General features: G+C 46.1%; 1 protein-coding gene across 1 annotated transcript in view; it reads right to left on the bottom strand.

Moving 5' to 3' along the window:
- Positions 1-3,265: 3,265 nt before the first annotated feature.
- The window catches only part of LOC119161949 (uncharacterized), a 57,500-nt gene continuing 34,866 nt past the window's right edge, over positions 3,266-25,899 (bottom strand). The window contains exons 2-4 of the mRNA XM_037414441.2: positions 24,731-24,816; positions 7,014-7,129; positions 3,266-6,447 (exon numbers count right to left, since the gene is read on the bottom strand). Coding sequence (XP_037270338.2) covers positions 6,024-6,447; positions 7,014-7,129; positions 24,731-24,816 — 626 coding nt within the window. The 3' untranslated portion in view covers positions 3,266-6,023. The remainder of the gene's footprint in view (positions 6,448-7,013; positions 7,130-24,730; positions 24,817-25,899) is intronic.

Here is a 25,899-nt window from a genome sequence, read left to right as displayed (position 1 = left end):
AAACAGGTGGTTGTCAATAATTTTCGCCTGTAAGAGTTGAACCTGTAAGGGGTACGCAGAGGGGTGAATGCAATAAAGCTATCGCGAATGGACAGCAGCGGAGAAGTAGAATACGTTTCCTGCTTGCCAGGTTACTTTTTGTGCCTCCAGATGGCCCGCCTATCCAGCCTATCGTGGTTAACACGGTATTGCCACTTTTACGTGGACGCAAAGTGTACAGATGAACTAATATTCAACGATACCTGCGTGTTACTTGTTAGCGATGATATCTGAATATACGCTGTTCCACTTTCGATAGCTTGTGGTCATGTGGTTGTGTAACACATACGTGACATGAAAAGTTACCGCGCTTCGAACCAGACGATTGCAACTCACCTGCAACTCTTCCCCAACATGCTGACCGACAAGCACACGTTTAATCATGCGCTTTTCTTTTGCGGTATTTCAAAGGTGGTTTTTATCTTGATAATTTCACGAAATCATTCAAACCAATGCGACGAAGATCTGACGCGACGAGCGAGTGTGTTTCTGCGCTTCGGCACCCCACAAAGAACATAACGCCAGATAAGACGTGTTGATCTTCCCTACCGCGAGATAAGGGCGCGCGAGTGAGCGTCGACCCCTTGCATTTCGCGGGGCAAAGTGCGCGAGAAATGAGAGCGCGGCCAAACACTTTGATCGTACACGTCATCGCTACTATGGCATTGTCACTCAGATCGTATTTGTGGAATGTATCACAGCGAACACGTAGCCCTAGTGTCGATTTCGCAGGGCAGTCTATTTCTCGTTTTTCTTCTTAGCTTTCCTACGCTGTTTCACATCAAATTAAAATAGTTTCCACGCAATAAATGCCGTTCAAATTTGGCCAAGAAGACCTATGCATACCAAGCGATCGAATGACGGGCACATCTCAATCTTGAAACTTGAAGTCAGTGCTTATTTAAAGGTGAACTCTGGCCATTTTTCGAGGTCAGTGGATCTCAATGAAATTCACTGGGGACGTTCATTTGCACGTTTGCGTAATTTATGCCAAATTGCAGGCTTGAAAGTTTCACAGATTCTTTTCAAATGAATTTCATAGCTTGCCTCGAAACGCTCACCTCACTTGCCGAAATTATTGGCAAAATTGTGTGCGTGACGTTGAGTTTTGCCTGGCGGAAGTTACGGACTGACGTGCCACTGCAGCGCCTGCTTCTGTGCTATGGATTGCGTGTGCTTCCTTGGTTGAACGTGCGATTTATTTTTCCGTATTGGTGATGCAATAGGTGCCAAGTGGTGTTGCGTTGTGAGCCACACACAATTTGCCATGTATTCACCATAACAGCATACGCGTTTTAGCCGATCTCCGCGGATGGCGTGGACAGGTAGTGCTATCTGGTGGGCTTTATATGCAATCATGCAGGTTCCGGACACGTCAGGCAAATCTGCACGTCACACGTAGAACCGCACTCGGCCGGGTTTCGAATTCGGTATTGCTGTTTTCAGTAATTAAAAATTATTTTCGAAATTTTTGAGCATTTCAGTTATCGGGTGCGTAAGAAGAGTGTCTGAGGAACATAAAAGGACACCATTATCCTGACAAGGTCAACAAATTGCCGGAGTTGGCCTTTAAGTGAATATGTGCAGTAACGTGTGGGCTTGTTGCGAAGGGTGACCGGCTTTAAACCACTAATTCGTTATGAAAATCACACGTTATGACGCCCGATGGCAATGTTCGCTTGTAACACGCAATATCACTGCGATATTACATGTTGTATAGTGAAGCCTCAATACAGGACACCTTTGTTGGCAAAGCAGTAAAGTTTTTTTCAGTGAATTTGTAAGCAGAAGAAGTTATTTTTCTTGTATTTTCAAGCAGAGGCACGGCTGTGTTGGGAAACTCCTGCTTGCCGTACAAGTAGCCAAGGTTCGATCCTTACTTGGGCCGGGAAATTTTCATTATTTATTTGATCTGCATCTTTATCGAATGTTAGGTCACGAACAAGATGATGATTTTTCGCTCACCACCAACGAAGCCCTCACCGACGCCAAAATTTCTGCGAAACGAGCTCTTTAACGTTACCGCATTAATATAACTGTGAGCGTCGAAGCAAAAAAAAAAAAAGCAACATTGGGGTGTATCACTGCCTTTCCACGCCGGAGCAACACCTGTTGGCAGACGACGAAACCTCAAGCGCCCTGACGATGAGGCGAACTGACTACATATCAAATAAAAAAGTTGAAGGAAAGCTTTGTGTTCGAAAATTTCTAAGTGTGTTCAACAAAAGCCTGTGGCTATTGAACTGACCATGTCATGTTTTTTTTTAATGCATGCATAACGTTCAGTATAGTAGTTGGTATCAGGGGAATGCATATTCTTGCGGTGCTTCTCCGAACAGTGCTTGCAGTGGAAACACCTGTCGGTGCATCTGCCCTTCTCCAGTGAAAGACAGTCGCGCTATAGCTTGTTTCCGCTCACCCCGCCACGGTGGTCTAGTGGCTAAGGTACTCGGCTGCGGACCCGCAGGTTGCGGGATCGAATCCCGGCTGCGGCGGCTGCATTCCCGATGGAGGCGGAAAGGTTGTAGGCCCGCGTGCTCAGATTTGAGTGCACGTTAATGAACCCCAGATGGTAAAAATTTCCGGAGCCCTCTACTAAGGCGCCTCTCATATTCATATGGTGTTTTTTGGACGTTAAACCCCACATATCAATCATAATTAGCTTGTTTCCGCTCAAACCGGATGTTCCGTGGGTGACCGAATATAAGCATATATGTAAATAAAGTTTCCTCGTTATGATGATATTATTATGTTTGGCTGAGCAGTAATGTCAGAATACTGAACGAAATTTACCACGACGTCCAAGTTTCCGAAATGAAACTAGTGACATAATTGTGAGTCTGTATCGTGAGTAAACACGGAAAGAGGGACGGATCCATGGACAGACAGAGACAGACGTGGGCGTGAGATATTTGAGTGTTTCGCCGTAGAACTTGTGCAACAGAGCTTTTCAGCCAGTCTATAGTGCCAGTCTCCAAAATTTGATGCATGAGTTTTAGTTTATCCTTTTTGCAGGACTTAAGTATAACCAACATTAATGACTGATACGCTGATTTCAGGACGAATTCGTTCTGTTAATGTCTTCAGTTAACTCTGCAAGCTAGTTGTCAAATTTATTAGTTAGTGTGCGTCTTTTTTAGTTCACAGATTTCACCAACAGTGGGAATCTTCCCCTTTATTGCCAGCAGCAGACAGTCACAGCGTTTTATTTTTGTTCTGCATGAGAGTAAATAATCTAAAACAAAAACAGGCAAGCTGAAATTGCCACTGAAGATGTTCATTTGCTAAACTTACAGGTGTGACATAAAAAGCGGCGGGCATTGAAACATATAAGGCGGGACGGTGAGATCTTTAGGTGTTCACGTTTTGTTGCCTTCATTAACACCATTAAGCACTGACCAACACAAATCAACACTTCTTCTGGCGTTATATAAGTAAATACAATGAAACGAATGACTACACTGAAAAGCTCGCGAATGGTAGTGATGTTTTTACTTCTTATTCATTGAACTTTTCAAGATCGGAAATAGCTTGCACGCAGTCCACAATAGATTATCACGTGCGTTACTCGCCACATTCCAGATTCACGAAAAGCCATGAAGCAAAAAAGCAGAAAATTGTAGCACGCATGTACACACTGATAAAAGAATGAAGAAAAAAAAACTGTCTAAAACGTGCCACGATAGCAGTGAGAGAATTATTTGAAACGACGAACGTAACACTCGTCATGGACTGAAAAGCACGGAACACTTAGTGCATACGTGCACAAGCATAAACATAGCAACACACCAAAAAGACACAGGACAGAGAACAGCAGCACTCTTTCCTTGGTCTCTTTGGTGTCTTGTTACGTGTATGCCGTTATGCCTATGAGCTATGCATCACCAACCAGGCTATTAACAAGCGTTATTAGAATTCTTGTTGTACAGCTGGATAAGTCTGCTGTATAATTATGTGCCCGCTGGTCGTTCTTTTCTTGTCTCTTGTGTTCGCATGCTAATACGCAAGATCGAAACGATGGAAGCAGTTGCCCGTATGGGATTAATAGAACGGATGCATAGCTTGGCAGGACGATAGAAAAATGCATACTAGGTGCCCGTGATAAGTGCTATAAATAGCCAGGAAACTAAACTTCTTTGAGCAAAAGCTCTACTACTTCACGCCTTCCAAGGCCATTCACCCCATCACAGTGACCTTGAGCGCCGTAGCGAAAGTGTGTTAGTTGTGACGTCATGCGACGTGATCTGCTGCGGAGAAGCGTAGCAGCTGTGCTCGCCAGGAGACTTGCCGCTGCTGCACCACGTGTCGCTCCCGCTCCCCGAGTGCTCATCCTCGCCATGCGAGGAGAAAGAGCAAGGAAGCCGCGGACCTTTCACACGTCATAACAATTAAGACATACACCTCAGCCTCCCCCCTCCCCCAGTTTCCTGGCTACAGCTGGCACTTTACCGATAACATGATTAGGAATGTAGCACTGCACACTGTGGTACTGCCGCGCACGGCTCTTGTCGCGTGCACCTCTCACACCTTGTGTCATCGCTGTCGGGAGGGTGCACATCCCACAGTAGAGCGGCCAGCCGCAACGCGAGCAGAACCCGCACACTGCAGAAACTAGCATGATCAGAAAAGCAAGGCATAGTTCTTTCAAGAATATACAATGCGAATATAATGAATCTTCGTGTGCTGAGAGAACGAAGAAGTCTGCTATTTCCTCGGTGCTCTGCGAAGAGTGTTGGAGTTATTTCAGTCTTCTCCAGTGTATACGTGTCCAATCAGGTTGCAAGTTACACGTATGTACACACTTTAGACACAAGCACACATACTCACATACACGTGCTAAAAAAGAACCTTGTCGGAAAGGTATTGCTTCTGATCACCAAGTGCACAGGCGAAACCTGTTAGACGAGATACAAAGCAGTTTGCTCATGAGTGCCACCGTGACTTGAGCAATCAGTATCTATGGTATCCGCCACGATACGCACTTCAGAAACCGCTATTCGTGCTGAGTGAGTAATTAAGGGATCATACATGAACGTGCGTTTCATGCCTCTCTACCTCACCTCTCGCAGAATTCGCAGCTTGATGCTTTACGAGATGGATACTATCAAATTGGGGAGGAAGGTACTATTTCTGTCTGCGAATGAAGCACAGAGCAGGTCATTATGTGACTGCTGCGTGAAACGACAATAAGCGCATTCTGAACAGGCACTGCATGGAGCTCATCCGACTGGGAGCTGAGGCTGAACTGTTTGGTTGCGCATGGAAGCAATGAGCAACGGCCGCTTTTCGTGTGCACTAAATCGAGCTGTGGACGGACGACTGTATGTCACGAAAAAAAGTGTTCTTCTTGAAAACCACGACGAATCCTAATTGTTAATGAGCACTGATTAGTTTGACTTATTTTTCTGCTTGAGCGGCCTATAGCGTCATTTCCTGCAGCCTTCGAGCAGCATATGTCGGCTACCTGGAAGTCGCAAGCTTTACCAAAATCACGTGTGTCAAAACCAAACTTCATAAGCGTGTCCCAGCAGGTGACCGTGATGTATTTTACTGGATCGGGTCTGACTGTTTTAGTTGGGTTGGGGTCGTATTAAAATTACAACTACCCGCAGCCACTGATCTACAAAAACATTTCCGATTGAGAAGACAGAGTTGTTGAATACAAACAAACCTAGCAGGCACGGGAACAATATTTTTGGAGTGTCATTTAAAAATACACAGCGGGAACGTGAGGTGACACAACTAAATAAATCAAAAGCATTACAAATGTGTGAATGATGGCAATAAGAAGCCACCAAACAAGTCTTTGGAATGTCAGTCCACTCGATGAATCAAGATCACATGCCCAAGTCAAAATGCGAAATGGGGCTTCTTGGTGCGTCGGAGCACAGCTATAATGTTGTACTTGGTGCGTCCAGTTACAACTCCGATGCTAGCCATAGTCCAATATTTTAGAAAGTTTCACAAGGTAATGTTCAAACGCGTCACTGTTTGTTTTCGTGGCGAAGGTCAGCGTCAGCTTTGGATGAGTCAACCACAATGGAAGCACTGTTGTTGTTTATATTGGTAGCGACGGCTGGTCGAAGCTGAGAGTCGACCCCGAGGAGCGCCTGAGCTCCTCTCTGCTGATAAAATTCCAGGGCTCGCTGAAGGCTCTCCATGTTGCCGCCGACTGCAGCGCCACCGACCGAAGACACCGGAAAAATACCACCGCCTCTGCTCATGGCCGCAGCGGCGGCGGCAGCGGCCGCGTTGAAGTAACCGCCGTACGGGTAAGGCCAGAAAGCGGCTGGAAATCCAGAACTGAGGCCAGCCGCACTGGAGGGCCATAGACCAGCAGCGGAGACGGCGCCGTGCATTCCAGGGAGCAGCTCGATGTTGACCATAGCTTGCCTCTTCCATTTTGTCCTGCGTTCGAGTTGCACATGTAGAGATACGACACCACTGGGCGAATAGGTTGTCGCGCACATTTTTCAGGACATCTAAGAGGCGTACAGAAACTCCCTGTACTAGACACACAAATGTTGCCATCAGTGTCATGCAGACTCCGTAGAGGTGAACGAACCGCAGGTTCTGTGGTTCCACTTGGTAGATGAAAATCTTGTACTCAGACTTAGCAGCGTCCAGACATACAGCGTATACCTACGAACAGGAGTGCACAACAAGCACAACATAAAATCTAATTGGGCCACGCACGCGCGCGCGCGTATGAGTGTGTGTGTTTTATTTACCACTGCTGTGAATTAAATACACCACTGCAAGGGCGAAATGGAAATGTGTACCCTTAATGCTGCCGTGCTGTCACACTATCCACGCACTTCGAGACATCCAGTTCGAAGCGACCAGCGTTTCTTGGTTCTCTTATTATAAAACTATATTTATGTCAACGCTCTTTACACGAGAATATCGCGAACTCTTCTTTCGAACACAGGGGCATGCTTAGCCTTCCGACTCGCTATTTTATGTCGTAGTACCTTCTGTTCTGGTACCAGGTCTTGACCTGGGTGTCCGTAAGGTTGAGTTTCACCGCCAGCTCCATTCGATCCTGCACGCTGAGGTACTTTTGGCGCTCAAAACTTTTCTCCAGAGTCTGCGTAGATAAAGAATATGGTGAGAATACTAATTGAAATAAAGGTAAAGGACATGGTAACGTTATCTAAGGTGAGTCTAAAACTGGCCATCTATTCAGTGTAGAATGAATGATATACAAAAGACAGAGAAGGGTATAAGGAAGCAAGGATTATATCTACCCACAAAAGACTTGACATGCACAAGAGCTCAGGGCCGATTCACCGGGATGCCGGATAACAACAAAATATTTGAAAATATGCATAATATATCATATTATATCATAAATAAAATATCAGATTATGTAAGCAAATTCTGGTAATAGACCCCTTGATAAAACTGATTTCTCTTATTCGTTACTTAAAGCTTATATTTGTGCATGTGTGTGGGTAGCAAACCAGATATCACAGCATCAAATTGACATGCCTGTTTTTCATTTTAATCTCCCTTTCTCTGTGATAAGTAACTCAGGGGAAGACTTTTCGTAAGTTTCGACTTGTTTTCCTGATGTTCTCACATGACTGCCCGATTGACTCCTCTGGCTTTTGGCATAAGGCTGCTATGAGGTTGCCGACAACGGGGTCTAAAGTCCTATGTTAAAAGTTGTTCTGTTCAGCCAATCAATGCACCCAGCACTGTCAATGCCCTAACGCAGTGTTTGACATCGAAACAGGCATACACAACAGCAATTTTATTCCCCCCTCACTAATAATCCACTGTAGTGCCACTATAATATACAGTAGACACTAATCATGATTCATCGATCTAGTAAATGACATTTTTTTAATTAAGCTGTTTTAGTGTGCTACAGGGTGGAGCGAAAATTCTACGAACAGCTACAATATGCGGTCTCTTTGATATATACAGCACTATTTCCTCATTATTTGTGCCTTTTAGTGAAACGTGATAAATTAACTGCCTCTATATTTTATCTAACATTGTTACGCTTCTTTCGGTTCGCTGCGTGGTATTCGTACGGTGCCCCACGCGTGTTATCAATATGACTCGCAACACGGAAGCACGTGGCCTCACGAGTTGAAGGACTGCGCACGGCTTCCACTAGCCCTTATTTCCGTTACTAAACACGACTTCTCCCTTGATTATGACCCCAAATAAGAAAATATTTAATTTTGTTGTTCAAATAGAAACAAGTTGAAACCATGCGCAACATTTCAACTCGCGAGGCCACGCACTACCGTATTGCAAGTCATATTGAGCGCGACTGTACACACACTTTTGTTTTCGAGGCCTTCATGTCTCTGGCTCAATGTGAGCTCCTGTAAAAAAAAAGAAAACAAACGAACAACAACAACAACAACAACAACAACAACAACAACATAAAGAACAACAAGAGCACATACACAGTATGACGACTACAAGAGTTATTTGAGCACGGTAATTGGCATCGAAAACGTTCGGTCACTGAAACCTCGAACTCGCACCGAGGGCGGTGCTTTGAAGTGAACAATTAGGGATGCAACCGTATCGGACGTGAGCGCGCAAACCGCTTGCTCGAGGCGCACATTGAACCACCCGCGACCAATGCCAGATAACGCACGAAAAAACAGCTCGATGCTTAGCGATTTGAAAGCGGCGGGCTTCATAAAAGGCAGTCACAAACTCACCTCGCATTGGGAGAAGCACGCTCATAAAAACACGGATTCCTCGTTGGCATCATTCTCAGGAGTGGTATAGTGTATGTATATACGCACGCCGTGTTCTGCGGTATTCCAAGGCTCCTGCGCAGCTGGGTTGTGTATACTCGTGTTTTACGATTGATCGGCTTGCATGGCTCGCCAAACTGCTCGCGGCGGGCACCGCGATGGTGTACAGAACCACGCGCATGCGTATGGAGTTCGCGACCAGTGACTCGATGCTCGGTCCGACGCCTGCTGCACTTGCCGGGGCGTTTAGATTGGTATCATGCCATTTGTCGTTACGCCAGTTGTTTTTTTTTATTGGCTAGCAGACGCACACCGAAGTCCTCTGGGATGAGGTCGTCTCCTCTTGTATAGACAGGAATACTTTTAAAAGACCCATTCGACGGACGAACGTATGTATCTGGATCGGATGGCTGACCGGAATTTATGAGACATTTACATTGAAACGACATAGCGGCTCATGCCAACAAGCTTTTACTGGGAACAGATGTTTTTTCTTTATTTGTTTGCCCCGATGTTAAAATATAGGACGGTCTCACTGCATTTCGCCTCCATCAAAATGCGACCGCCGGGGCCGGGATCGACCTCACGACTTTTGGGTCATTTTGGGCAAGACCTCTAACGATTTCTCGCACCGTAAAGTTTCTCCGTCATTAATTACCATATGCACGTGATGATAGAGTGTCTCCTCTCACAATAGTGATTATTGTACTAGACACGGTGGAGGTATGACAGGTGACGTTCCCTTCCCAATTGAGCAAGAGAGAAGACTTTTGCACTGTGTCCAGGTAACTGCCATGAAACGGGATGGAAATAGAACAACGATTCACAGCAACACGTACGCACAGTAGGCGTCGCCTCCCCCTCAAAACAAATAAATAAATAAAAGACGCTTGCATGTGCAACTGTAAATATTGCTGTGAATTGGTTCTCTCTTGGAATTCAGGATAGTGATGCAACGTTCTCCACGCGGACGAATAAGTTGCCGATTTGCTCATTGCGAGGGGAGTATGGGGACGGCTTAATCACGATTATTATGCATTCTGTGAGGTACAAGACAACATCCACCATGTCTTTCCCGTGTCCACTACAATATCCACCCTAATTTTATCGGAAACATTTTTTCGTAATGGTGCATTATAGTAATGGATGAAAAAGAAAATTTTGATATGTGTTAGAATATTGAAACTTGCCAACAAAATGTGCCCCCAAACTTTCGCGCTTTTTTCACAAGTATGAATACATAAATTATCGCCATTTCCAAATTTTTTTAACTCCGTCTTCCCAAACAGCGTGATCTGTCCGTTTGTCTACATGGTTTATTTTTTATTTCATTATTTCGTTATTGCTTTTTGGTCAAGTGGTTCCGTCAGTTCGTCTTCATTATGTCCACCTAGTTTATAACATTTGGTTCAACGCCCTTTTGACTGCGGCTCTTTTATTGTTACTTTTGTAGGATATTTTAGTCAGCTCACGAGATATTGCTGGTAACTTGGCATTCGCTGATCAGCTTCCGTAGCTATTTTTCTCCGCGATTATTGAAGCAGCACTCAAGCACGCATTTCGATGAGTAGGTATAGACACAATGAATACCGCCCATCTAGTCCTATAAGCTGTATATAGCTGCAAAGTTGTCTGAGTTTTTTGTTTTCTTTGCAAGCATCAACAAAAAATGTGTGGATCCTGAAAAAAATGTTCACTATAATAAAGCGTGTCCTTAAGTCATGAAACTGCCGCTTGTGTATGACTCAGAATAGGACCTTCGAGGTATTTGCATTGAGAAAAAAAAAAGACATGAGGCAATGCCGAAGGTATGGTACATGCGGACTGCCTTATTTACTTTCATACTACCAGTACTTGTTAGCCCCGCCGCGGTGGTCTAGTGGCTAAGGTACTCGGCTGCTGACCCGCAGGGCGCGGGTTCAAATCCCGGCTGCGGCGGCTGCATTTCCGATGGAGGCGGAAATGTCGTAGGCCCGTGTGCTCACATTTGGGTGCACGTTAAAGAACCCCAGGTGATCAAAATTTCCGGAGCCCTCCACTACGGCGTCTCTCATAATCATATGGTGGTTTTGGGACGTTAAACCCCACAATTCAATCAATTACCAGTACTTGTTAGCGTTATTAACTAGTGCTATCGAATATCTCGAGAATTCCCCACCACGCACTTTTTGCGAGTTAGCCGCACTCAGACTACCCTTGTGATCGTCCACAGATACTTTACTGAGAGTGGTTTAAAAGCAGACAAAAAAATTTGGCAGATCCCGCGTACCTTGGTAATCGACGTAATGCGAAGCATGCTTATACGTAAAGTGACTATATTGTAATTTTTAAGAGCAATATGTTATGAAAGAACGCTAAATATATGTACAAATGTTGAACACACAGACATATATTGACGATATGCAGATGTTTAAATAACCGGTTGCTTGCACTTGTGCAACGGCGCCAACAAGAACATCAGTGTTAGCAACACCAGAAGCGATAATCTTATATGAAGTGCTGGTGCTTGCGAGGATGATAGCCCTGGACACTGCTACACAAAACAACTTCAGCGCATGGCAACAACAACAATTGCCGTTAACGTGACATGAAGGCTTACAGGAGTATGTACATATGTACTGTTTATAACATTGGATAGCCAGCACTGCAACCACAAAATACAAGGTATGCTTCACGAACATTAGGGTCTGTATCAAAAGTATTTCCGAGACATGGCATGGCTGTGTGGTAGAATGCTCGATTACCACGCAGAACACTGGGGTTTGACTGCTGCGGGGACCGTGACATTTATTCTATGCATTCGTCGGGTCCACGTCGCCGATGTCAGGTTTTCCTTGAAGGGACCGACAACTGCCCAGAACATGAAATGAGGCGAGTGCACCGATGGAAAGATTGTCCCTCATAGTAGTGAGCCAAACCAAGCCTATTTTTGGAAGGGATAAGTGAAGTTATATTTTTATTTCTTGATTGACACTCGCACAAATATCATGTGGCACCACCTGGTAGCAGAAGCTTCAATTATCTGAGCTACCCTGTCACGTGACTGTAAAATAGTGTACGTGGTCAACAATTTTTTCATTAGCATTGAAATATTGCTTGCTTTTTTATTGTAAAAGATATTACTCCATAAAATGTACTTATAGGCCTGCGTTAGTAGTGCACAAAGAAGTGGCACTGCCTTCGCATTATATGATCCCGTGCTCGTAAGCGCGTCTTGGGAAACTTTTCTACGTGCTCATGAAACCATGCACGCAGTTTCCAGGCCGCTAAGATTTGGAGTGAGGTGTTTTTTTTACCTACACTTTGTCTCAGAAATGACGCGCAGTGACGCTTTTGGTGACTTGACACTGCCCGTGTGTCGAGTGAGTAACGACGACGGGACAAGCCATCCATGACACAGACGCATCAACCTTAAGCGCAGGCGCACGCAACGCGGTACAGATACAGGGAATGAAGCCACGTCGCCTCATTGTAACAGCCTTTTATTTTCAAAAGTATATCTGTAAAGCTCAGAATAAGCATGGTCAAGTCTAGTTACAGGAGCTCCTGCGAAAGCAGAACGTTGACAGCATGCACAAGTCGCTAGAAAGGCTATCGGCATCGCTATAAATTCTCAGCATGGCTGGACAAATAGACACGTTGGTGTTTAGAACTTGCTAAATCGAAAAATACTTCTTATAAAATACCTACGTGCTTTTGAAAGTAACTACTGCAGCTGCGAACACTGCGAAGGGTAAGCTTTCGGTCACACCAGAAAAAAACTGAGTCCAAAAAAATCTGTTGTCCGTTTTTTTAAGGGACACTGAAGTCAAATAAAAATTTATGTCATAGTGAAAGCCTAATGTATGGCGACGTCTCAAGCGGCAACAATATCAGCAGCAGTGCCCTACTTACTCAGAAATTGAGGTAGATGCACGAGAACACATCCGCTATGATAAGACATTCGCAGAATGCTGCCGATTACGTCAGAGGTACCACCTACAATTATTCACTAGTGATCAAACTAGCTGCACTAAATAAAGAGCCTTGCACACATCCTGAGGCATAATAAAATGCTGTTAGTTCGTTTGTGTTTGATTCATGGAAAAAAGAACTGCTGGAGGTTACTATGAGGAATGGTGCGAATGGTTCAAAAGTTGAATTTTCGCCTGGTTAAACTGGACAGGTTGTGCCATCTAGCAGGGCCCGGTTGAACCAAGCACGTCTGCCATCTCGCAGGCCATGGCCGGGAATTGTTCCATGGTCGTTGCTGCTGTGGCTCCCGCTACTTTCGTTCTGCTGCTACTAGTGTCGGCGGCCACGCAGTAAAGCCGGGCAACGTTGTGCACGGCAACAGTGACGTGGTACGTTCAGCTTGAGACGGGTAATCTAAAGAGCACTGACCCGATGCGTAGCGCTAAAATGTGATTTTATTTCAAAATAAGCACTTCCTTGCCACAAAAGTAACACAACAAGGTTTTGGACCGCTATTTCAACAATAAACGTTGACTTAATAGTTGCCTTTAGTGTCACACACACACACACACACACACACACACACACACACACACACACACACACACACACACACACACACACACACACACACACACACACACACACACACACACACACACACACACACACACACACACACACACACACACACACACACACACACACACACACACACACACACACACACACACACACACACACACACACACACACACACACACACACACACACACACACACACACACACACACACACACACGCACGCACGCACGCACGCACGCACGCACACACGCACACACGCACACACACACACACACACACACACACACACACACACACACACACACACACACACACACACACACGTTAAAATTATTCATGTGTGTTCTCGCCGTTCCTGGGTAGATACTAAGTGTCATTCACCTGTGGCCTATACCCGCATTCAATGGCACATAACCGCCTGCGGTTTGTGCCAGTGTTTGGCGCGAAGTGTTTGACGATGTACGTGACGCCCCGCCGCGGTAGTCTAGTGGCTAAGGTACTCGGCTGCTAACCCGCAGGTCGCGGGATGGAATCCCGGCTGCGGCAGCTGCATTTTTGGTGTAGGCGAAAATGCTTTAGGCCCGTGTGCTCAGATTTGGGTGCTCAGTAAAGAACCCCAGCGGGTCGAAATTTCCGGAGCCCTCCACTACAACGCCTCCCGTAATCATTTGGTGGTTTCGGGACGTTAAACCCTAGGTATCAATCAACGTACGGGACGACATTGTGACATTGACATTATTCATGTATTGACCATCGTGGAATATTCGCCAAACCACATTACCCTCCCATCCTAATTTCGGTTCACGCCAAGCTAAGGGGGTAATCACAAGAGCACCCAGATGCGGATAGATAGATAGATAAATAGATAGATAGATAGATAGATAGATAGATAGATAGATAGATAGATAGATAGATAGATAGATAGACGCCGAAACTATTTGCAGTACGTAATGACATGCTTCGTATTAAAAAAAACCGTTAAATCAGTTTGTGCGAAAACAGTTTCCTTTAGGGACCCACACTTGTCCAAATCGCGACTCAACAAAGTTTAGTAGCGATTCATGCAACAAAGCATGAATGCACCTTTCGATGATTTTGCCTGTAAGTTGATCAAAAATACTTGTGTAGACTTCTACGGTTGTAATCAGACTGGCGACCCTTTATGTTTTGTACTCTGCCCCAAAAGCATTACTTGTACCGTGGCGATGGCGTTCGTGCATAGTGCTTTCAATTTTTCTTGTTTGTTTCTTCATTGAATAATAATTGAATGACGTTAAGATAGCTGGCTCTAACACAGCCTACCTTCCCATGTTTTTATATATAAATAAAAAAAATCCTTAAGTATAATCACTTGGCAATCTCGCCATTACCAGGTCATGAAAACAAATAGATATATATCCTTGCCTAACCCTGTGTGATATGCTACAGCTTTGCTGGTCGTCTACCATCACGGAGCACGACGGCTTTCGTATCCATATTACGCGCAAGTTTTGCCCTGGACCTGCAGCGCTTCGAAAGGCTACACGACAGGCGCCAGGACGTGCAGCGATTGCAGTACTAGGCAGTTTCGCCACCATGCACACCTTACATTACGTAACGTGTTAGGAAGATCAGTTTCTTTTTTTTTTGACCAGCTCAATAGTTCCGTGGTCATTTTTCCTCGATGTTCAACTAGAGGATCGTTGCTCGAGGGGAGAACGGTGAAGCGTCAGTTCAAGTTATACGCTCAATTCGCTTCATTCACTTTTGTTTACAGGTATATTGCGTCCTCTAAATATGCGGTAGCACACATTTCCTCTGTATGAGATTTATTTTTGTTTATTTCGTCTCGTATCTCCTGTGCTACCGACGCTGGCACCCACTCTGTTGCATGCAAGAGAGCTTTCAACGTCGCCGAAGTGAGGCCAGCTCTCCGAAAATTGTCGGCCCCCATCTGTGCGCGCGGGCGCGTTATTTTTTTCGGCCCGGTTCTGGGAAATCGCTTCTCGCTGCGAAGGCGTGAGCCAGCGCGAAGGCCACCACCGCAACACTTCTTGGCACTGCCTGGTCCTGACCGTAGTACTGGCTATCTCTCGGCTGCACACTTGCGTGCAACAGAACTCAAGGCAGTATTTTTTCAGAATGGCTATTTTACGACGCACGACCATTTCAGCATGCGTCGGTTTTGCAGTACGCATATATAAAATACGCACCTCTTGCACTTTACTAGTGTTCCACTAAATTTTGTACCGTAATTGATCGGAGGAGGCCACTGGAGTGACTTGCCATAACGGCGATCGACGCGACTATCCTCGTGTCACATATGTATTTGGCAATTTATACCGAATTACCATATGAGAGGAGTGCAGACGGTGCCACCACGTAAGCGCGTCAACACCTTCCTAAGGATAATCGGACAAAGAATTACGATATAAAAACGAAAAAAGGCGCGGATTTGTATGCTTGAAGTTACTTGTTCTTGTCCATAAATATAGAGAACCCACGTTTGCAAACACTGCTAGAAATACGCCAGAAATGCCTGTAAGAAAACATTCTAGATTACCCAGAAGCTTTAGCGAAGATGTTCGGCCTGTGAGGTAGAGAACTTACGACTTGAACGTTTTCGTCAATTCAGCCTTGCGAACTCTCTGCGTCGATCAATCTGGGCAGCTTACACACCCGGTTTGAAATGATATGTTGTACCACATTGTCTCATAATGCTGAGCGCTGCAATAGTAAGGCTGGGTGTTTTCCCTTCAGCTTTCATGAACTCATGTACATTTAACACCAATTTAAGCGAAGCAAATTAATTCTTTAGCTATGACAGGGGGGTTCCAGATAAGTGGACTATTTTGGCCCTCAGAATGGCTTCACCATATCAGCCGCCCTCCCCCTGGTTAGTCCAGCGTATATGTGTAACGTAGCATGGATAAGCACAAATAAATATGATAATGTATATTTCCAACAGCGGGTTATGAGCTCTGCGCCCTCATAGCTCCGAAACTCGACGCTCAAACAACCAGCCCAAGGCGCATGCCCTATATGAGGCATAATATAATGCCTTATGAAGCGCTTCCCCTCTGCGAGGAACCGCGTTCAGACGCTTGGCGCGTTTTCCACCGCGCTCATGGTTTTCTCAGAAATTTCCTCTCTCGCACTGAGACGCTTGGCACGTTTTCGCACTTGCGCTGACGAAATGTCGTAGAGTTACCGTTACACTATTCCCGCTAACCCTGATAATTGTCGTGAGTCAATTTTGCCCTGCAGTCTCTTTTACGTGCCGCATTCCGCGATCGTTCTCATGGTAGAATGATAGGAAGAAGACTGCCTTAGTCTAGAGATCTGCATTCCATTGGCGTATGTAAATACTAGTGGCTCCCAGTTTTACGCGCAACTGCTATACGCTATACGTCAGCGCTGCGCACAATTGCAGTGAGATGAAGCCTATAGTGAGTGAACCAGGGAGAGGGAGACAAGGGCAGCGAAATAAGATGGCGCCGCGGCCGTGCGTGCCAGACTTAAAAAGGGCGGGCGCACAGAAAGACGCGGATGTCGGCGATTTTCGTAAAGAGGCGCGAAGATAAGGGACCGGTTTGTTGCAACGCGGTGGCGGCTCTAGTTCATAACGCCGCCGCCTTTTCCCTATTCACTGGTACGAGCGTTTCCCCGTGGAAATGCGCGGGCTCCGGGTTCGTGAGTGATGCAGGCCGTGCTTTCAGAGCTGCGCAATACGTTGCGAGCTGCGCGCAAGCGCAGTTTATGTTTGTACAAGCGCTTTGATGTTCCCCCGTCGAGACGTGAAGGAAAGCGCCAAGAAAGAGGCAATAGCTGATATAGAAGGGGAAAAAGCAAAACTGGACGGCAGAGCAAGCCGGGGTTTATCAAGCGAAATGGTTCCAAATTCACCAACTATTGCTAGAAAGTCTTTAGCATGGAGAACGTATACGAGGGCAACGTCACGGCCAAGGTATGAGACGCGCCGCTTAACTTGGGTACCTCGCCTGATATGTGGGGTTTAAAGTCCCAAAACCACCATATGATTATGAGAGACGCCGTAAGGGAGGGCTCCGGAGATTACGACCACCTGGGGTTCTTTAACGTGCACCCAAATCTGAGCACACGGGCCTACAACATTTCCGCCTCCATCGGAAATGCAGCCGCCGCAGCCGGGATTCGAACCCGCGCCCTGCGGGTCAGCAGCCGAGTACCTTAGCCACTAGACCACCGCGGCGGAGCAACTTCGGTACCCCTTCGATGGCAAGATTGATACGGGTTATTTCGGTAGTTAGCATGCAGGAAATGCATAATACCTCAAACTATATTTCTGTGAGTCGCGAAACACACGAGAAGATGAATTGGACAGGAGAGCGCAAAACTGGGAGCGTAGTGGATAAACATGCATTGAGAAATTCTACACCCGGAAAAGTAAGTAACGCTCTCCGCTGATAAGGTCTGATATTCTCTCCGAAAATCAGACGCAGACAAAAACGAGAATTACGGTGAATTCGACACGCAGGTTTACTGGAAAGCCTGCCTACAGGCACCGTCCACATTCTCTCAATCTTTCTTAGGCACTGCGCCGTGCTCCCGACCGGGTTGCAGAAATTAGGTGCCTTTTCTCATCTTCTAACCACTACCACCACCAGTCTTTCTATCTCTTCGTTTTATAAAGGTGTAATATAGTACAAGTGTTCTTGAAAAAAAAAAGACGCAGATGATTGGCTATCTTTAGCAACTCTGAGTCCTGCCAATCAAAACGCAAGCACGTATCGTATACGATCAGGTGTACGTCAGCGCACTTTCGTTGCACAGTTGCTTTACCGGTTAATGCTGAAACTGGAGCTATTTCACTGAATATTTCTAGGACCTGCGCTAAAGACAAGGTTATACACTATGAGGACTGGACAGCACGGACGCTGCACTGGGTTCTAAAGCCTTGTGGGAAGAGAACGTTTGCTTATGTACAACGCTGCTGTTGTGGTCCATGTTGCTTGACGTTCTTGATATGGCATATTCAATACACACTATTTGAAACGAAATGCTTGGTGGATAATCTTTGAGATGGAAATCTTTGGCCACCAACGCTGCTTTTATAGAGGCGTCTTGGAAAGTGTGTGCTGCGAAGGTGCAAGGCTACACTGACAGGACAGCTTTTTTTGGGCTTTACGTAGTTACAGGCAACAAACGGTTTCAGCATAGTTGTGGCATATTGTCGTGTTCTTATGGCGGTGAAGTACGGAGAACACATGCGCTTAAATATGAATCTTTTTATTGACCGAACTTGCGCTCAAAAAAGTATAGGCCCGAAGTACGAACTTGCTCATTGTACGCGACGATGGCGGCTAGCATGGAAGTCGGTGATGTGATCGCTTGTAAAACGCCCCTGCTTTCACGCAGGCGCAGGATCGAACGTTATGACGTTATAGGTTATGGTGAAGCGTTATCAGTTATGTGATATGCATGGCGTGAAGCAATGCATATCAGAAAATATCTAAAAGAGTCGGGAAGGTTTCCAGACTTTTCGGCGCGGCCTCGCGCCGAGCGGTGGCTACTTGTGTAACGGTGCGGTCACGTGGAAATGCAGAAAGGAGCGCGCGTGGCAATATTTTTGTAGACTGCACGCTATGTGTTGAACAATCAGGGAAACTTCCATGAAATATGCGGAGTTTCATGTATACGGCCCATGAGCAACCTTCCCAAGCAGCATTCATTACTCGAAACATATATGTAAATGGGCCCTTATTCAGCTCTCTGTTTAATATTCTCTTTTTTGAGTACTTCGAAGCGATGAATGCATTCGCAACGTTAATGACGCGTAGATCGTCTAAAAAGCACTCCCTTCGTCGTACACGAAGGCTTTTCATATACGTGGAACGCAGCTGGAAATTTGCTCCAATGCACGCCTAATGAGCACATCACAGTCGGGACGGGAACCATAGATTTATTCCTTTCGTTTATGCGTTAGTTTGGTTCCATAGAAGGTGGTATTCAATGCAACACTCACAAAGCGTTCAATACATAAGGGTTCAATGAAACAGCGTCTCTACTTTTCACCTGGTTCACCGGTCAAAATGTGAGACCTCCAGCATAAAATGGTCTCTCGGAAAAAAAAAATGACACCCCCCTCCCCCCCTGGAGTAGGGCTCCCCTGTGGATTTGAAGAAACAAAATTGTCTCAGCCTGTGCGTGAAAACGGTCCTTGCGCAGCGTAATTGGCGCAGACATCTGCAACACTCGTTTGCACATGCGCACTCCCAACCATTGAAGATCCGTATCAAAGCTAGAGTCGTTGCAGGTATTCAAAGTGCGCGAATATATGCTTATAGAGTGCTTTATAAAGCGCAATGTTGCTTCATCATAAAGGCCATCAGGAGCTACAAACTGGAATACCAGTCCCAGGCAGTCCATGGAGAGGGCCTGTGAGAGAAGAGAGGCATGGCCTACCGGCTCCAACATGAGATTAGCCGACAGCAAACCATGAGTCCTTTGTAGGACTGCACTGGCTGAGTCCCCAGGAACTTAGTGAAGTTCCTTGTCTGTCTGTCTGTCTGTCTGTCTGTCTGTCTGTCTGTCTGTCTGTCTGCTTCATTATACTGCATTTCCTGACAGGGTTGTGTTAACATGCAGATTTAGTGGCAGCTGTGCACATGCGTCACATTAATGATTTCATGGTTTCGGCATTATTTATTTCTTTATTTAGCTATTTGCTTATTAGCGCCTCAAGTTTTTCGTGAGGGCTATTACTCGAGGGGTGGGCATGGCTATTCCATGATGGTTTTCGACTGATGACTTGTAAGATGTATGGCTGGAGTGTGCACCGCGTCGGCCGGAAGATGATACGATGAATGATCTGGTGCGGGCGGTAGTGCAGGCTGCCGGGATATAAACAGCTTTTCGGTGGTCATGACGGGATGAAAATTGATGCAAGGGTTCGATATAAACCTGATGACGTAGAAGGTGATAGAACTTATGAAAAATACATAAATTTAGAGTTTTGCGGCGCTTCTCAAGGGTACGTAGATGAAGGCATGATTCAAGTTCAGTGACACGGGGTGTGATAAGAAAAGTTCCGAATGAACAAACTTGATTGATTGATATCTGGGGTTTAACGTCCCAAAACCACTATATGATTATGAGAGACGCCGTAGTGGAGGGCTCCGGAAATTTAGACCACCTGGGGTTCTTTAACGTGCACCCAAATCTGAGCACACGGGCCTACAACATTTCTGCCTCCATCGGAAATGCAGCCGCCGCAGCCGGGATTCGAACCCGCGCCCTGCGGGTCAGCAGCCGAGTACCTTAGCCACTAGACCACCGCGGCGGGGCATGAACAAACTTAGCAGCAAGATTTTGTATGGATCCCAGCGTGGATGGTAGGTTAGTTTAATGTGGGTCTCAAACTGAGCAAGCATACTCAATCTTTAGTCGGACAAGTGTTAAGTCTGCTAGTAGTTTTACCAAGAGAGGAATGAGGCTCGGGTAATGACGCAGATAGTCAAGCTCGTGGTTAGCTGAGTTTGTGATGTTAGAAATGTGAACGTACCAAGGAAGGTTATTGCATAGGTTAACACCAAGGCATTTGTATGAGTAAACGGTGAGTGATCTAAGAGCACGGTGAGTATGAGCAAGAAACGACAAATTAGTTGGGCATAGCTTGCCGAAAACTCAATGTCTGCAGGCAGCATCGCTAATTTTTGCCTTGGATTGAATACTTTGTTTTCCGTTGTTCCAGGAACAATATGTATACCTCTATTTGTCGTTGTATAACTATCATACCGACTATACGCTGCTAATTATACAAAGTGGACCAGGAACCCCCAATACATGGTAAATTTGCATATAAATTGCAAACGTGAGCATGTTTCAACCTCGTTGAAACTTACAAACTTTGCACCTTTAAAAAAGAGAAAATTGCTAATGGCGACTAAGCTCATTGTGAAGAAATGACTTGTACAACAAACAGGCCTAAATCACCGCAATCTGTTGTGAAAGCTGAAACAAAAGCCCCCTCTCGCCCCCCTTCTCTTATTCTGATACGTTTCCTCGTGATTAATAATAAAAAAAAAGTGCTCGGGCATTCACGTGCATAGGTTTCCAAGAGTTCACTCACGCCACATCTAACGCTCTAATTTTTTTTTTAATATGACCCCTGAGAGAATAAACGCTGGACACAGATAGACATAATCAGAAGCAATTTTTTTTTCTTCTTACCTAATAAGGCTAAATATTGGTATGTTTCATTGCGCATTTTAGCACCTACTTCGTGTATATCATTTGTACATAAATGACATTTATGAAGAATTCACACACAAGGAACACAATAAAGTTTTTGTACACAGTGTGTACTGTATGTGCGCGAACGGGATGACGTAAGCAGTGTAACAAAAAGTCTGTATTAGGCTTCAGTCATTCTAGCTTAAAGTCAATAGTAAGCTTCATCCATGTATGCCCATATATTCATTCGTGTAGCCCGTCTATCCTCGGAGCACATCGCGCCATTGCTGCATAGACTGCACAAGCAGATTGCCCAAAGCCCGTTCACGCAGTTCCCCGCGGTCGAACAAAGAAGAAAAATTCAAGGGTGGACATTTTTTTGTCACTTATGTGTAGCACCAACAGAGGCATATCAACAAGGTTTCGAGTTTTCTACGTCTTGAGCGACAGAGTTCCCAAACCATTATAGAAAGTTTTCACGCACCACAAATATACCTACCTCTTCAAGTTCAATGTCAACGCGCTTCTCTCGTGCGTTTCTTTTATTGTTCCGTTTTTGAAAAAAAAAAAAAGCATTCTGCTTTGCTTCTTTTTCTCAAGAGCTTCCTTCAAACGAAAGTTGCTTCCGCATTGTTAGCCGCACGGGCTCACGTTCCGGGAAGCTTCTCGAATGCTTGAAAAAAAAAAAAAAGAATCCTCCAGTTCATGGAACGCTCATGCCGCCCTTTTCTTCAGGACCAACCACGCTTGTAACGCCAAGCAACTTTGCACACTGAGCGTGGATAACACATATCCAGAGCACGGCGCCATTCAGTGGCGCCGCTCACACAATGTTCTGTATGCATACACGGCCGCCTCTTTTCAAGAAAGCGCCGACGCGGCAGTAACAAGACGTGCAGGGTTCTAACGCCCTATTAATGAGCCTCACGCGCACCCCTGACCTCCGAGGTGGGAGTCCCGCGCAGGAGTCAAGGAGGAGCCACAATGGCGCCGGCAGCGGACTGGTCCGAATGCTGCCGCCGTCACACGACGCCCCATCGCGGCACGCGCTGCGTGAGTCGGCCGCTGTCCCCGCCAGGGGCCACGGTGAATGACAAAAGGGACTCGGGCCGCGCAGGCGCCACTCTGCGCCGCACTTCATTTCCATAACTGTGACGCGTATTATTACGACTTAGCGAACACGGCATACTCACGCGGCCGGACCGTCACCCACTTTAGGAGCGGTCACACTGCATTTCGAAGAGACGGGGAAAGGAAAAGAAAAAAAGAAACACAAATACATGGTCGATTGAAAACGAAGTTTTCTGTCAGTGATCAAGGAAGAAGAGCTCTACGCGAGAATACAATGAGGAAAAAAAAAGTGTGAAACGCGTTCGATCGAGTACTAAACTCGGTGTAACAAGGACACGAAACACTTCCGACGCATTCTTCGCTCCGGGCTCTCAGTACGCAAGTCCGTTTTGGGAAACGACGGCCGGCCGACCGAATTAGCATTCGCTCTCGCTGCTTTCATACAGGACCGCGGGCTCGGCGAATGGTTGTGAAAACCGTACCCACTTCGGCCACCCGCGGTGAGACACGGCTGTTTCTGTCCTGGACGGTGTACACAGAGGTCTCGTGCGACGCGTCGCTCCTCTCATACGGGACCACGTGCTTGTCCAACGCGAACGACATTGTATACATTAGTAGCCTGAACGAAAAAAAAAGAGGGGGGGGGCAGAGAGAGAGCAGGTTACATACTTGCACGCGGCTTCGTGATTTCGGGAGCGAGCGTACAGCGGAAACGCAGCTCCGCTGTATAATGAAGTTGAAGGCATCCACATCGTTTGATTCGTCATGCCGCTTGCATGTTCGCTCAGAGCCATTTGAAACTCGGACCATATACAGGTTTGTCCCTTCGTTTGCGCAGCTCAATTTCATTGTGTGTGCTGATAATAGTTGACACAGTTGACACGATAACAGTTGACACGCACGTGATTGATGATACTGCGAGCTTTAAAAGAAATTGTGGGGCAGATTAAGGTACAGCGCTGTCGTCGTCTCACGAATCACGTGGGCGTCACGCAGCTTCTCTTGTTTCGCGTTGGCGTTCCGCAGCTACCAAGTTTGATAAACGCATGCCAGTTTGGAACGGCAGCGCTTGCTTTCCCGTCAACACCAGCGTCGCCAAAATGCTCATTAGTCTGTACCAGCCAGCAAAGCGACAGCTAAACGCCAGCGTCGGGAGTTAGACACGGACCTACGGTAAATTGATTGATATGTGGGGTTTAACGTCCCAAGACCACCATATGATTATGAGAGACGCCGTAGTGGAGGGCTCCGGACATTTCGACCACCTGGGGTTCGTTAACGTGCACCCAAATCTGAGCACACGGGCCTACAACGTTTCCGCCTCCATCGGAAATGCAGCCGCCGCAGCCCAGATTTGAACCCACGACCTGCGGGTCAGCAGCCGAGTACCTTAGCCACTTGACCACCGCGGCGGGGCGACCTACGGTAAAGAGAATCGGAGGCGGAACGCCTGCGCCGGTAGTGGGACGCACGGCACTTGAAGCAGCCAACACCAGAGAAAAACAGTAGCAAGGAGGTCACAGAAGAGAAAATAGATATACGGAAAGAAATCAAATAATCGCAAGAAATTGATATAAAATATCACATATTCACATGAAAATATTAAAAAAGAAGAGAAAATAGCAGATAAGCACAAGATAAACACAGGCTAATCCATGCACCGTAGTTCGTGCAGCTTGCACATAGGGTGGAACTGGCTGCGATGTTTCTTTAAAACGTGTGTGTGTGTGGGCACGGGGGAAGGGGCGCCAGTGTTAACGCGTTTTCTAGGTATGTACACTAAGAAAACCCCGAAAAGAAGAGAAACAAGCCAATTTAGTCAACTCTTGTCATGAACCTCAAAGCAATACGCGTACCGTTTCCTTACTCACTTGATTGCAATACAATCGACGAAGGATCACAAAAAAACTCCCTCTGCGCATACATTTATCATGACTAACTTACCACGTGTGAGAGGCGCAGACGGGGTGCCACATTTTTTTTCGCACCTATAGTGTTTTTTACATGTAACATGACAAGCCACTTTTGGGTGGCAGCAAGTATAACTTAAAAAGAGCTTCCTTGGAAGCTTCTTTGGTGCTATGCCTTACCGATCTGGGTAGCCCGCACTTTGATCTTTTCACGTTTACCATATAATGTAATAAGCATGTGTATACCTTTAGCTGCTGCTCGGTGAACGCTGTCCGCGCTTTGCGCGGTTTCTTGGGGCACCTCAGGGAGATGGACGGCAGGGAGTCCTCGTCTGCGGAAAGAAAATGACGACGTGAGGCCAAGTGAACGGCTGAATTGCTAATCCCGATAACATGGTGAAGGTCACTTTTTAGAAACCAAGTCCAAATGTATGAGTGCCGTCATTTACCGGACAACCTACGCTGAATGTCGTATCTCCTTCGTTTTACAGCGAAAGCTGTTATGAGATCACAACTCGGGCCTCGCGCAGCGCCATCCACCGCCGCCGACGCCGGTGTCCGTAACCACACCGGGCCAAATTAGCAAAAAATGTTATTACCAATGACACAGTAGGGTTTGAACCCTAGTCCGCTGGTTGTCAGCCCAGTATTCTACCCCTAAGCTACACCATGGTGTAGCTCAGTAATAGCCAAGAAGTCCCAAGTGCCTTGGGGCTTTCTGGCAAACTTGCCTTAGGCAGGCTTGATGTGGGGAAAGCAATTGCGTTAAAGCGAGTTTTAAAGCGTTTTAAAACAGCGAAAGAACAATCAGGCGTCACCCAATGCGAATAGCGTAACGAGTGGGTCTTCCAATGCTCCAACCCAATACAAAGGCTAGTTCTTGATCACCTATTAACTGTGGCACATACCCACTTCAGGCATAATTTCTCATCGTCGTCATTCATTGCATGAACAATTGGCACAAAATTTCTCGGAATATTGCCACAGAGACTAACTACATGATCCGGCATTATGAATTAGGGATCAGCGTCCACAATCTCGCACGCGCTCGTACTTCTGGCAGCGCAACTCGTATCTCTCGTGCACGGACACGAGTCAGTGTGGGTTTGACCTGGGAAAAAGAAGAAGATGCACTCGCTGATGAACAGTTCTGTTTATCAAACGGTCTAGTGGACTCATTCATTTTTTGCACCTAGTTTTCAGGGCACAAGTTCGTCCATATTAAACTAGTTTCTGGTGTTTCTTCTCCTCTTGAATATGTTACAATATAGTTTAGTGGAATGACAAAAAGGATCATAGAGAATGCCGGCCTACTACCCTAAATGTTTATTATTAATGCCGTAATGGCTATCAAGAAAGTGTACTTGCATCAGATACGCAATGAGTGTTTAGAAAAGGCTCTGAAAGGCCGCTCT

Source organism: Rhipicephalus microplus, chromosome X, assembly GCF_043290135.1.
Source record: "Rhipicephalus microplus isolate Deutch F79 chromosome X, USDA_Rmic, whole genome shotgun sequence".
NCBI classification, from domain to species: domain Eukaryota; kingdom Metazoa; phylum Arthropoda; class Arachnida; order Ixodida; family Ixodidae; genus Rhipicephalus; species Rhipicephalus microplus.
This window is presented reverse-complemented; position numbering and strand designations above follow the sequence as displayed.